The 15,357-nt window shown below is 30.5% G+C and overlaps 1 protein-coding gene across 1 annotated transcript in view; it reads right to left on the minus strand.

The window, feature by feature from the left end:
• LOC129988800 (acetoacetyl-CoA synthetase-like) overlaps positions 1 to 15,357 on the minus strand; it is a 30,120-nt gene that overhangs the window by 5,219 nt on the left and 9,544 nt on the right. The window contains exons 7-14 of the mRNA XM_056097072.1: positions 12,814 to 12,928; positions 12,658 to 12,736; positions 11,891 to 12,047; positions 8,743 to 8,820; positions 6,770 to 6,959; positions 4,081 to 4,203; positions 1,557 to 1,670; positions 1,205 to 1,330 (exon numbers count right to left, since the gene is read on the minus strand). Coding sequence (XP_055953047.1) covers positions 1,205 to 1,330; positions 1,557 to 1,670; positions 4,081 to 4,203; positions 6,770 to 6,959; positions 8,743 to 8,820; positions 11,891 to 12,047; positions 12,658 to 12,736; positions 12,814 to 12,928 — 982 coding nt within the window. The remainder of the gene's footprint in view (positions 1 to 1,204; positions 1,331 to 1,556; positions 1,671 to 4,080; positions 4,204 to 6,769; positions 6,960 to 8,742; positions 8,821 to 11,890; positions 12,048 to 12,657; positions 12,737 to 12,813; positions 12,929 to 15,357) is intronic.

Here is a 15,357-nt window from a genome sequence, read left to right on the forward strand (position 1 = left end):
GATGTGCATATATCCCTTTACCATAATCTTATGAGTTGAAACATTTCGAAATATTTATAATTATAAAGAAATATCAAATAATCATCTAAATGCAAAAGGGAAGTTTAAAAATTTACATTCAAAAATTTATTAAATTTGTAAAAAGAAGTTATCATTGTTTGTTTGTTTCTTATGGCACTTGCCACGGACAAGCCCACTGTTACGAAGACAGCGATTTAAGCCTGAGGGGGAACGTCTCTTATTTTTTATAGCAGCGCCAACTAGGGCCAAGAGTACGACTTTGCCACTCACGCATCATTCATTCGCTTGCACAACCCCTTTTTACAGGAGGGCACATTCACACATCTCACAGATAGAACAACAGAAGAACAACCATGCCCAAACCGGGACTCGAACCCGGGACGCCCAGATCACGGGGAAGACGCGCTACCCCTATGCCAGGACGCCGGCTTATCATTGTTATTGGGGATATTAATGACTTTCTAAATAAATAAAACTTAAAAATGTATCATCATTTTTACATTTTATAAAATATATGTGCATAACTAGCTAAATTAAAGTTGAACGATCATAACAGTATAATACCAATTCATTTATTTTGCAGTTTTTTTTTTCTCAAAACATTTTACTGTGATTTTTTTATTATTTTTATGAAACCATCATTTGAGTAGCTCAATTATTAAAAGCTATTTTTATTGTCAAATTCTTATGCACGTTTGAACATAAGGGCAGTTTAATTTAAATATAATAATGGTTTTTCCCCCTGGAAAAAAACAAAACAAAAGGCGAAGGCGAAATCTCAACACAAGGCGAAATCTCAAAACGCAGAAAAGAATAAAAATCTTCAACATTGATTGAAATGTAGTAAATTTAATTAAAAAAAATAACTCAAAGAATTAAATAGGGCGAATCAGACTGTAGTTAGTGCAATTTTCACATGGACTCAATTAATATAATTACCTGGATATTCTGATGAATGCAAGATTACTCTGATAAATAGAAGATGGCCTGAATATTGGGATAAATATGATATTGCCTGAATATTGGGATAAATATGATATTGCTTGAATATTGGGATAAATATGATATTGCCTGAATATTGGGATAAATACGATATTGCCTGAATATTGGGATAAATACGATATTGCCTGAATATTGGGATAAATATAAGATTACCTGGATATTCTGATAAAAACAAGATTACCTGGATATTCCGATAAATATAATTCTTTAACTTTTTCTTTATTTTCATCGTGGAGCAGACTCACTGGCAAAGCAGGGTAGGGATTGGCGAGAACGACAACTCCTCTTTTTCCTATTACAGGGGCGCCTTTATATTGAAAGGAAAATCCATTAATACACAGAACTTAATTTTAGAACGTTTTATAATGAACCCATTTGTAGAAAATTTGCCCTATTTACAAACTGTGCATTTTAAGACTTTAAAGAATGTTATCAATTTTATAAAAAAACTTTTCTTTTTTAGTTAATTTAAAAATTCTGAATTTATTGGCAAAAAATATTTTAAAGTGGGCACGAGAATAAAAATATTTTACCGTTTTCGTCAAGAACGCGAATGTCCATTCCCAGAGACGGCACTTGCTGTTCTCCCCTATACACAGGCATGTTAGAATCCATCCCATTTATTAAGCCGAACACTTCAGTACAACCTGAAATAACGAAACATAATTCAGAATAACGGAAAAAAAAGAAATACATATTGTGTTGTTTTCAAATTTGGTGACGAACCGTTCGATCTTTTCTAAACATTTGAAGATTGGAAAAGGTAAACGTAGTAAGTGACCAATCCCGCCACCAGTTTTTTCCAAGGTCACAACGTAGTAAATATCAAAGTTTTTAATCTGTAAAACACTAGAAGTGTTCATCACTTTCTAAATAGTTGAAAAATACATTGGTATATGCTACCAGTAACATGAGGGACCGCGATTTGGGACTGGAAGTGTGTAGTAAATGCTATCTCGGTCGGCTTAGTGGTTCCTGGCATGAAAAACAAGTACCACTGATCTGAAAAATACAAGCACAGAAATTGACTTGAAAACGGATTTTAATTCTCCTACAAAAATTACTATTCGGTATTTCCTGTGTTTTACTTTTCCATTCTTTTATTATGATTCGGATACGTTCGTGGACCATATTTATTTATGGCAGGGATAAGTTCGTGGACCATATTTATTTATGGTAGGCATTTACACATATTTAAAGCTTCTCAACAATTTAGTTTTTAACAGAGTAAATACAGATAGACAACAGACTACAATAATTCAAACTAACGGGGAAAAACTCAAAATAACCTCTCGGGCTTAACCTCTCGGGAAAATGCAACATTTTCCTCGTGGTCAAAAACAAGGATGATCGCCTGCCACACTTTCTCAATGAAAGCACAACAACGTCTACTTTATTAAGATTGCAATAAGGTTTTTATGTACTCTTGGATACTTCTGAATTTTCCAAAAGAGTGTAGAAATTTAGCGGTTTCAATTCATCAAATCAATTCATTCAATTCAATTCAATTCATTAAACTTGGCGTAAAATCTCGCCAAGAAATCAAAATATTTTTAATTTACAGAATTCGTGGTGCTCTTTTTTTTAATTTCAAAAGAAGATTTATGAAATATCATGAATAAATATGTGCCTCAGAACTTAAAGTATTCTTTCTGTTCTAGAGTTTTAAAATTCTGAAGAGTTGTTGAATTCAGACATAACTATTCAGAATTAATATCGTATTGCCAACAGTTATGTGAAAACAATATTTAAATAGTTTTAGAAATGGATTTATAAATAAATATATGAAAGGTAATAATGTTCTTTTCAGTATCCCGAGATTACCACTTTTCGACGATTCTACCTTGTTAAGGGGTGCGACGCAGTAGGAAAGTGCATTTTGAGAATTATTCGTCATTCTTTGACTTTGATTTCGGCCTCATTACATACTTTTTGGTTCAATTTTTTTTTCACGAGCATGCGAATGTCGTATCGTTTCTTGCGGTACTATTTTATTTTAATTCAAAATTGCGTATTGATTACTTATACAGCTAGTTAAAAAGGCGAAAAAGCTTTTAAAAGTGGCACGAAAGGTATTTTATATAATATCATAAGATGCGATTGCTATTATTTACCGTTGTTAATTTCAAAATGTTATCAAAAAAATTTAATAATGAATAAAAAAAAGTGTTGTCACATAAAAATTATTATTATTTTGTAAAAAGTTAATTACCAAATTTTAAAATCAGAAATCCTGTATTCATCCATCATAATTTATTGTTTAGGCCCTTGCAGTAAATAAAAATAACTCTAAAGTATTTTATTGTGAATCAGTATCTTTTCCCAATATTACACGAGTTATCGGCTGTTTATACATCGCCTAAATCCATAAATAATCCAAGTTCCTCTTATTGTTAAATGTAAATATCTCCTTCTTTCTTTTCATCCCTTTTTTGTCTAAATAAACGTATCCTGACGCATGCGCAAAAGTGTGAAGGGTTGTAGAAACCGAAGTGAACAGTATATAGCATTGATTTTAAAATTCTTCAATATTTACGTCACTGAATTGTGAAATATATGAAGTGAAACAGAACAATAAAAAAAAAGATTTTAAAATCCGTTTTTATTACTGCAATTAAAACAATTTTCTGACCATTTGTCTGGATATTAAATCAAAACCGTGAGGCACTGAAAAGAATATTATGAAAACACAAAAATTAATCTCACGAGAAATCAAACTTTAAAACATTCATAAATATATTCATTAAAATGTACCATGTGTATAAAATTCATTCTTTTTAGAGTATTACTTTATCTCCACACGATTTTATATTGTCATCCATATATTAAATTAAAAGAAATGTTTCTGTTTGCAATTTACAAATGAAAGCTTCTTTTTTTACTTTTTATTATTCTGAATCATTTTGCTTCATTAAATCACAATGATGAATGAAAATCGTTTGTCATTTATTTTTTTTAATTTAAAAGATCTCCGAATTAACGCAGATTTTGAAATTAGTAAATGGTTAAGAAAAATTATTAAATTCGTAAATAATTGATAAGTTTCCTTTCACTTACCATACCCCGAGGTGCAAAATAAACCCGGTTTCACCTTCCTCGTTAAGAAATCATACGTGCTAGGTTTTGCTGGGCTTCCGATTGGAAAAATCTGTCTCAGGGTCTTTAAAGAATGTTGTGGTGCTAAAATATAAAATAATAAAAAAATTTGAAAATACAGTAATATTACTAACATATTGATATGTGTTTCCTTTAATATTCCTTATATATACAATATAATATATAATTTTCCGTGATCTAGGCATCCCGGGTTCGAGTCCTGGTTCGGGCATGGTTCTCTACCCTGTGTTCTATCTGTGAGGTGCGTGAATGAACCCCCCCCTTCCGTGAAAAGGGGTTGGGCAAACGAATGTATGCGTGTTTCTTCTTCATATGAGCTAGAAGTCAGACTTCTGCCCTCGGGTGTTCAGGGGTCTTTACACTCAGAAGCTACTGTGCAAAAGCTTGGCTTAAAATAGTCACACGACATATATATATATATATATATAACATGATAAAACTGGTTTTATGGTACTTAAGCTTACTGAATTATTTGGAGTTATTAAATTTAATCACAAGTTTCTGGCTGTAAAGAAAAAGTTATAAAAACTTTTCGATGGTATTAATTCTTGCTTTCTTAACACCTGTTTATCACTTCACTTACTTTTCAATCTATTTGGAAAGTGCACTTAGATTAGTTGGTAAATTGGTCAGTAACATTGTCCTTCCTTTCTAATGCACCAAGAGAAATATTTCGAAAATGACGGTCTAATTTTGAATAGTGTTCAAATGACAAGGGTGGTACCAGAACCGGTATCTTCCTTTCCACCAGTGGGAGAATATTTCGTCGTCGACGATTATTTTACTTGCGCAAGAACTCGTATGTACCGAGGGTTATTATATATGGACAAAAGACTTCAGAAAAATGAACTTCTCTATCAGGCCATTGCATCTTCAGTAACTTGCAAAAAAAAAAAAAAAAAAAAAAAAAACTGACGTCATGTATTCCACAATTTGCTTCCATTTTATTTTCATGAAGAAATTGTATTCGTTAAGAATTCAGCATTTTAATTTTAAATAAATTTAACGAGTATAAAAATAATTATTTAAATAACCATCCTACTATACCATATTATTAAAATTTAATTAAAATAATACCGAATAACATTAAAAAGTAAAAAATAATTAAAAAAAACAAAGATTGTGATGAATATTTGTGAAAATTTGCAATTAAACATTTTCAGAAATCTGTAAATTTGTACGGAGCAAGAAGAAATTGTTTTATACTTTTTAGTTTGTTTTAAAAATGTGATATGTTAAAGACATTTTTTTAATTTATATAATTGTTTTATGCTTTTTAGTCTTCTGTGTGTGAAATTTTGAAAACGATTCTAAACCAACTTAACAAAACGATTCTAACCCATGAGCCATACCCGATGACAAAATTTTGCACCGAACAGATAAGGAAATGAGTTAATATTGAATTCTCATCGAATTTTGAGCTATGTTTAAAACTTCAAATCTTTAGCTCATCGAGAAGTTAGTTTAAAAGTGATTGCAGAATTTGTATTGAAAGGACAAACAAAAAAGACAGGAAAGAATAATAAAATTGTTTAAAAAAATTGAAATAACAAATACTATTATGACTTATTATGGCGCCATCTGTCAGTAAGTAAAGTTTTTTGATTAGTTTAAAATCAGTTACAAAATTTGCCCTGAACAGATAAATAAGAAAGCAAGTTAATTTAACATTGTTATCCAATTTTGAGCTATGTTTAAAATTAAAAGTCTCTAACTCATTTAAAATCGATTGAAATTTTTTTTACCAAATAGACAAACAACTATTCAGGCACGAAAACGAGGGAAAAAATAATAAAAATTAATTAAAAACACACACATTGTTAAGATTTATCATGGAGTCATCTATCGGTAATGAAAGTTTTTACCAAAAATTTCTACCGAACAGACAGAGAAGAGTGTTAGTTATTGCATTGTCATTTATTCTAAGTAATGTTTAAATTTCAGGCCTAACTCATAGGGAAGTTAATTCAAAATCGATTGCAAAATTTGTACCGAATAGATAAATAAACAAGGAGACAAGAACGCGAATCAGTAGTTATGTATTCAAAAACAGCAAACAAACAGAAATAACAACACCAAAAATATGACATGTATTATTTAAAGCTGTGACATGTATTATTTAAGCAAACAACCAAGATTATTCATTTTTATTATTTTGATAATAAAATCACTAATTCTGGGAATTTAACGATATCAATAACGCGTAAACAAAATTAACCTTCCCATTTTGAAATATAAATGTTCCTGTTAACAATTTTTAAAAAATAAACACATTTTGCTTTCCTATTATCTCAAACTATCAAATTTATCGCGTACAGTCTTGAATTGAAGGCTAAACCAATAAAGTTTTGATATAAAAATGAACAGACATCTGATTTTTGTGTCAAAATATATGCTAAAGATTTATTTAAATAAAGGTCCAGTTTATGTATTTATAAATAATAACACAAACTGAAAATCGTTAAATTATTTTGAATATATTGTTTTGAAATAATTAGAAGAAAAGAAATGCGATAGATAATTTATACTAAACATTACTTATAATATTCTATTCATTGTAAAACAAAAGAAATTAGAATTAGATTAATATCAGCTTTTAATATGCATCAAAGTAGAATCCAAAACTCACTTGGACCCCAGTTATTTATATCCATGAAATCGATTGTGCTGCTCCACATATAAGTAGAAGTGATGCCAAATTTGTCCACCAAATCCCAAAATCTTGTGGGAGATTCTTGAAACGGGTCTCCATCGTACAATACAAGAGTTAACCCTAAATGCAAAGTGTTGACTGACATATTCCAGGAAATCCATCCATTCTAATAAAGAAATATAAAAAAATTACAATCAATTGTTAATTAATTGAAATAATTTTTTCCATATTTATTAGTATTAAAAATGTTCCATATTTTATTTATCTCAAAATTTTTAGTTATACTTCTTCCATTCAACTTGTTACAGTCAACATGTATAATTTGACAATTTCTGTCAAATTAAAAAAAGAGAAAAGCCACGTTTCCTAATAGAATATGACAGAACACCATGGTTGATTTTGTTTCCCCATTTCTCACACACTTAGAAAATTTTTTGCCAAAAGTATGAAAAGTTTTTGCCATGTTATTTGTTCGAATAACGATAAATAAAATAATTTACGAGAAGAAAACTGTTGGAAATATTCATTACCATTTGTTTCTAATGGAAAATACTATTCGAAAAAAAAATACCAGCTTTCTTCCGCAATATTTTGCTACTTGAGTTTTTCGGGTCAAACATTTAACGTTAGATTAACATATTTAATTATTAGATTTAACATGAATTATAACTATCATGGCTTTATTAATTTATATATATCTTTGTACGGTTTCTTTTCTTCAAAATTAATTGTTTGTTTGTTTCTTATGGCACTAAAGCCTGAGGGGAACGTCTCTTATTTTTTATAGCAGCGCCAACTAGGGCCAAGAGTACGACTTTGCCACTCACGCATCACTCATTCGCTTGCACAACCCCTTTTTACAGGAGGGCACATTCACACATCTCACAGATAGAACAACGGAAGAACAACCATGCCCAAACCGGGACTCGAACCCGGGAAGCCCAGATCACGGGGAAGACGCGCTACCCCTATGCCAGGACGCCGGCTCAAAATTAATAAATTAGAGATATGATTTTTTTTTTTTGCTTTTATTTTTGGGTAAGAAAGAAGGTGAAATCAGAGAACTGAAGTTAAGCGGAGGATATATATTATAATGCACTTGAAGTAAACAAGTAACAAATGCAGATCCATAAAATTAAGTTTTATTTTGCATATTTGTTGTTAAAAAATTATGTTTTATTTTGCATATTTGTTGTTAAAAAATTGTTTTATTTTGCATATTTGTTGTTAAAAAATTATGTTTTATTTTGCAATGAAGAGAAAACTGTCAATTTTAAAATTTGAAAATTATTTGATAAATCCTAAATATTTTTAAATAAACGTAAAATATAACTTAAGATTAAATTGCAGCTTATTAAATATATTTAATAGGTGTGTTGGAGCGACAAAGTATAATTTTAAATTCTAGCTCAGTGTCGAGATTTTTCATAATGATCTTTAAATCAAACGAACCTGTGATATTTGATATTTTGGATTGAATTCCGTTATAAAATAAACTTTTTATTTACTTTTGTAATGTTGTAAGCTTATCTAAATAAATGAACTGATTTAAGTATGAACGATACGATAATTTTGGAAAAGCATATCTTGAAAATTATCTAACCAAAATAATTCAAAATAACCTTTTAAACATATCATTTTGTATAAAATTCAAGTGAACAAAAATTTTCATTAAATAGTTGATTGCGAAATAAAATTATTAGTTAATCGAAATGCTATCTTAAATTATACTCGCATAATTACCGCCAATAATCTGTGGATTACAAATAATAAAATAATTGCCAGCCAATATGTATCTATAAAAAATTCAAGTGTTAAACTAACATTATCTTACCGCCCTTTAAATACATTAAATTAAAACTAATATTTCATTTTATAATTATTATTACTAGTGCATTCGTATTTGAACATTTATTTTTTATATTATAAGATAATCAATTTGTTCTTACTGGACATTGATTAAATAGCGTGTCTCTCCTCGTACAATTCTGGTGTAAACCAAAATCCCTAAGACTAGCGAAGAACATCTGTAAAAAAACAATAACACAATTTAAGTATTTCCAGGATGAAATTGTTGATAACAAGATTAATAGTAAATCTTTTTGTTCCTTATTAATACATATTTTAAATATTAGAAAGTTTTCAAATTAATAAAAAAGTTTTCTGAGTAATAATTTTACAATATTTTTTAAAAGAATAATTACTAATAAGTATTAAAAAAAAAGGTTCTACAAGAAAAGAGATTTCAAACTTAGAGGAGCGGAGCAATCTCTGTTCTTTGATTCTGTGTTCTAAATAATAAACGAAATTTCTTATTCGGGATTAATTGCAACACATTCTTGAGTAAATATACCGGGTGTCCCATAAATTTGTAAATACTTTAAAAATTCATAAAAATTGAAGGAATGTATACATTTTAATGCGGTTTGCGAAACTGTTATTCTCATGAAGAGGGATGTTTTTTTCATACAAAAAAAAAAAAAAAATAGTTCGAAAATTTGTCGATAGAGGGCGCAAAATACAAGCAAAACCTACAATTCTACGGGAAAAATACTTTTATTTGCATGCAAGCAATTGTTTACATGCGTATCACACCAGTACTACAGTACTTGTTCTATGTGTCCGCCATCACCACAATTAACAGTTTGGAAGTGGGAGACAACACTGGTAACTGCATCATACAGCATATCCGGATGAATGCATGCGAGCGAATGGCTTCCTTTAGCTGCACTAACGAAGTTGGCCTATGGCGGTACACCCGAGACTTAAGGTAACCCCATAGCCAAAAATCAAGGGATGTTAAATCTGATAAGCGTGGGGGCCATTCATGTGTAAAGTGACGGCTGATTATCTGTTCTTCAGTAAAAGTTCTTCTCAAAAATGCCTTCACTTCGGTGTCGATGTGAGGAGGTGCCCCGTCTTGCATGAATGTCACTGTGTCAAGGACATCGTGTTCCAATAAGGACGGTATCACTTCCTTCTGTAACATTTCATAGTAACTTGTTCCATTAACTGAACATGTCTTCCATCCTGCTTTTTTACAGGGCTTTTCAAAGAAAAAAGGGCTTACAATAATGGATGCAGTGAAACCACACCAAACAGTAACCCGTGGTGAATGCAGGGGCTTCTCAGTGTAAGCATGTGGATTCTCATGTGACCATATTCTACAGTTATGGGTATTAACTGCTCCATGCAAAGCAAAATGAGCCTCATCTGTCCTCAATATTTTCAGCAGCCATCGCGGATCATCTTCAATTTTCGCCAAAGCCCAATTTGAGAATTCCAATCTCTTAGCTGTATCATTTGGTAAGAGCTGATGTAGCGATTGCAATTTGTATGGGTACAATTGCAATACATCATGAAGGATACGGTACACCGAAGTCTTTGGTATACCAGTTATTCGTGCCACTTCTCGTGCGCTACTGACTGCACTTGTAGACTGTTCCCTTAGCGTGTCCATTTGCGAAGAGACATCGGGGGTACGGACTGTTGTTAAACGAGGTGCACCACTGCGTGGCCGATGGCACAAACTTCCAGTTTCTTCGAAACGGCGTGCTAGGGAAACAAGTCCAGCAGGTGTGATGGGACCTGAACCTTTCTTCAATCTTTTCTGGGTCCTAAACTTTCGTAAGGCTTCAGCCGCCGATTCGTTGCTGATATAAAACAACTTTACCAATAGTGCTTTATTCACCAGTGTCAACATCTTAATACAAACTTTATGCAAACCTTTAGAAATGATGTGTCAATCGTTCACTCTGCCTTTCATAAGACTTTAATTTGCATATCTCTACTGATTTGCTTGTGTGCAGTGCCCTCTATTGACAAATTTTTGAATTATTTTTTTTCCTGTATCAAAAAAAAAAAAAAAAAATCCCCCTTCATGAGAATAATAGTTTCGCAAACCGCATTCAAATATACCCAGTCCTACAATTTTTATGAATTTTTAAAGTATTTACAAATTTATGGGACACCCGGTAGCTTAGATGTGTATCTGTACCACGTATCAAAATACTTCATTCTTTAATTTTGTATCAGAAAAAATGAAGTTACTAAATGTGCACATGATTTTAATAGTCAACAGGAAACTCCATTCTGAAATTTGCTTACATTGTGATATAAACTTAATTATATTTGTGAAACTTAGTCATATTGAACTTTGGTAAACTTAGTTGTGTTAAGTTACTTATGTTGCTTTGTTAAACTTACTTATGTTAATTTAACATTTACTTAATGGAATGGAATTTGGATTTTTATAGTGGAAGTAAACGGTAAGTTAAATTTTGTCTTGAAACTATAGTTTAAATAACTAGATGGCATTTTTAGAATTACTCAAATCTTATTCAAATGTATTATTTTTAACCGTTTTAAAAATGAGAATTTCAATTTCTTTAAGTAATATAACAATGTGATTAAAACATTATTTATTACTGATGGGGTGTCTAGTCAATAAGACCAACGGATTAATAGTTGTCGATTTATCCTATTGATAACCAGCTACCTAATATAGCTATAAATATCAATGTTTCTTTGATCTAATATTTAATGGTAATTAAATGGATAAATGCAGAGAAAATGTTGCTGCACAGATTAAATAGGATTGACTTCCTCTTGTATACAGCCGACCACCCCGCCATCACTGAACGTAGCTAATAGGGTTGACTATCGGTACTTTATGGATCATTGCAGAAAGTCACAAATATATTCCTGTGCATTTTCAATTTTAACAACTCTTAAATACTTGCTTGATTATGGTACATTCTGAATCACTGCAAAAATTAACTGCATCTTCTGTAGTTTCAAAACGAGGTTTTAATACGACAAATTAGATCAACAGATCAAAACTTTTCGGTTCTGATATTACGATATGTTTTAAAGATCGAAGAAAGTAATAGTCTAAATTAATAGTAGTAACAGTAAAAAATCGAACAAGAAAAATCGGGAAAGCATTTTTGCATACCCGTTTGAGTTGGGAAAGGAATATTAAATTTCTGTCGGCCCGAATACCTAGTGGGTAATAATACAATAATACAAAAGTAATGAATAAGATAAAAAGTAAGTGATAAAAAGAGCCAAAGGGATAATCGTGAAATTTCTTACTCCTGTAGAGTGAACCAAAGCTTTCGGTGCTCCTGTAGTGCCGGATGTAAAGGAAATGCAAAGTGGGTAATCGAATGGTAATTGTTCGAATTCGATATCCTTGGGATTGTGTTCTAATTCTTGTCGAGCCTTACGCAGGAAATCTGATATATAGACACTGCAAAAGTTTTCATCAAAAAATTATTGTGATATTTCTAAGTAAAATAAAAAAATTATATAGTTAATATTGATTAATTTTTATTTCAGGATAATATATATTATACTACCCGCCTTTGGTGACCAGCCGGTTCGCCAATCTTAATGTTCGTTAACATTTTAATAATTAAATATTTTATACAATTCTTACTTTAATAGCTTCTTCATTAAAATAATTTTAAAACTTCACATTTTGATAGTCATATAATTCACTCATAATATGATAAAGGCCTTCAGTCATAACGTAATATGTATCTCTAATTATAATATGTATCTATTTTTCTGTCAGCTCCCGTAGCATTCTCTGGCCTAACAAGCTTATTAGAGAGTATGCGGGATAGTTTGGGGGAGACCATTTCCAATGGTTTTGCTATATTATTTGTGTAAATGAGCTAATTTAATTAAAATAGTTTTGATAAGCAATTATTCAAATAAAAATAAGAAAACTTTTATATAGTGAGAAATTTGCTTGAAGTCATTCCTGAAATAAAGGATAAAAATTATCATTTTTTTTCATGTTTTGGTGATCAAATTATATAATTTTAAATGTCTGAAATAATGATCACACATACCAATTGGGTATTTCGGATATATTTTCTCCGTTTTTCAATTTAGTAGGGCAGTAAACAACTTTCTTCAGACTTGGAACGCCTGCAATTATCATATTACACATTTAACCATAAACTTCCATCGCAATACAAGAGAAATAAAATTCTGAATGAACTCACCGGGAACTATTTCGGGTATTTTTTCATTCATGTTGAATTCTTTATTATCGAAGGTAAAATTTCCTGTAGTAAAAAGAATTTTCGGACTGATTTGCTCGAATCGTGATTGAACAGCCTGAAAAAAAAAATACAATAAATTCTAGGCAACAAATTAAAAAAGCAATATAAATTACGAGTTTATATTTTTTGATAAAAAATATTTTTACTATATTCAAAAAACTGAATGGCTATGAATCTTGTAATAACAAATCTTTTGGGAGCTAGCAAAAAATTTGTTTATAAGTAAAACCTTTCTGTGTTTGTTAATCCCAGAAATAATTAATTTTATAAATCGACATATAATGTTTATTCTTGTTCAAATCATCGAAAGTTCATAATTTTAATTGCGAATATCTCAATTAATTTTACAGATAAGTCCATGAATTTTTTTCCAATGTTTTTATTAAAATATAATACGTTTTTCTAACTAACTTTTTGGTAGAGCTTTTTTATTTTTTGTAATATCCTCATACCGCTGCTCGGAGCACTGTACCTAGGGATTGCAATACCGGTATACCGGGATACCGAATACCGGTATTTTGAGCCATTTGTACAATTTTGTAATACCGGTATTCACAAGTTTAAATACCGGTTTTTCGGTATTTACTAGAAATTTTTAAAATTGTCTCCACTATATGTTCTGGGATCGCCAACATAGCAAAATAGTATACGTTTTTGTTTTTATGTCTCCCTAACGGGTGAAATTAATTAACCAATTAATGGCTTAATTAATTGCTTAAAACTAAATTAGCGAAACATGGATTATCCCTGAAAGAAGAAATTGTATTCATAATGACTGATGGAGCAACAGTTATGAAAAAAGTTGGAAAGTTGATTGGTGCAAATCAGCAATTGTGCTATGCTCATGGAATTCAATTAGGAGTAATAGATGTATTATACCAAAAAGATAAAGAACAGAAGAATCCAAATACTGTGGATATAGAAACTTCGGATTCCAACTTTGAAGAGAGTAAGAGTGTGAGTGATATTGACAATGAAGATAATGACAATGTAATTGTTGAAGAAGATATTGCTCATGAGGATGAAATATTAACCCATCAAGAATTGCTTCCTATAATTTATAAAGATCAAAAAATTGTTAAGATATTTAAATGTTCCCCTATAAAAGATGTCATATTACTAAAGTGCATACAAACTGAAAATAAAACAGAATATATATTAATATTAGATTTTAAAACACGTTGGAACCGTTTACTCCTAACAGCACACATCACACTAGAACAGCACACATCACTATCTGAAGATTATATATTATATTGAAAAATCGCACAGAAGAAAGGCATATCGAAATTAGAAAATGTCTTATGGTATTTACATAATTATAAGGATTTTAAAAATGAAAATGAAAAAGAATAAAAGAAAATAATCAATTCAAATCTGATTAAGTTTATAGTAAATTTTCTGAAAATTTTTTAGCCACAAACCTATCCACATTCAAAAGAATTCGGTTCAGTTATCGAAGATTATGATAACCCTAATGTCGATAGTGAAAAGGAATTGTCTCTTGAACAAAAATTAGAATTAACAATAAATAAGAAAACTTCAACGAACCAAAATACAATACAGAAATCAGCTATATCCAAAACCATCCCATAAGAAATCGATTTATTTGAAGATGAGGGATTTAGAGGTAAATACTTGGAAAAAGTATATCGCGCATTGCTAACAGTACCACCAACTAGCGTTGATGCCGAAAGAGCGTTTTCGACAGCTGGTAATTTTTACTCGAAATTAGTTTTCAGGCTTAATGGCAGTACAATTGATGCATTATATTTTTTAAGATCACATTTCAAAAATTTGTATTAGTACCACAGACTGAATAGTGATATTTACACTTTTTTTGTGATTTAAATAAATAAGATGTTTCTTTACTTTTTTGTGATTACATATTGTTATAATTTATAAGTTACAAATTATTTTTTGTGATATTTACTCTTTCTAATAAAACTGTCAAATAAAACAAAGAAACACCTGCGTTTTCTTTCTTTTTCTAATACCGGTATTAAGAGTAAGGTATCCCGGTATTAAGATCTAAAAAATACCGAATACCGGTATTGAAATTTTGGTCCGGTATTGCAATCCCTAGCTGTACCCTATCTGAATAAATTTAGCGTAATCGTTTTACTATAGATACACTTACTTTCCTGGCTGTATGAGATACCGTTTTGAATTTAGAGAGCATAAAAGGACTTTACCGATCATCTTGTAAACATAAAGTCTACTCTACCGACATATTAAGTCTTAATTGTATTTGTAACATATTTGGTCAAATGAACATCCCTCTCTTTATTCCTGTTTGTGAATTTCTCCTCATCTGTTTTAAAAGCACACGATTTCTCTATTATTTCATGAACAATTTCCTATAAAAATATCATTACGTCGTTACCTTGCAGGGGATGACACCAAAAAGCAATTTCTCCTGCAGACGACCGTATGTCCCCTTCCAAGATATTTCATTCACAATTATATACAGTACACTCCCGA

The sequence above is a fragment of the Argiope bruennichi genome, chromosome 10 (genome assembly GCF_947563725.1).
Source record: "Argiope bruennichi chromosome 10, qqArgBrue1.1, whole genome shotgun sequence".
Classification (NCBI taxonomy): Eukaryota; Metazoa; Arthropoda; class Arachnida; order Araneae; family Araneidae; genus Argiope; species Argiope bruennichi.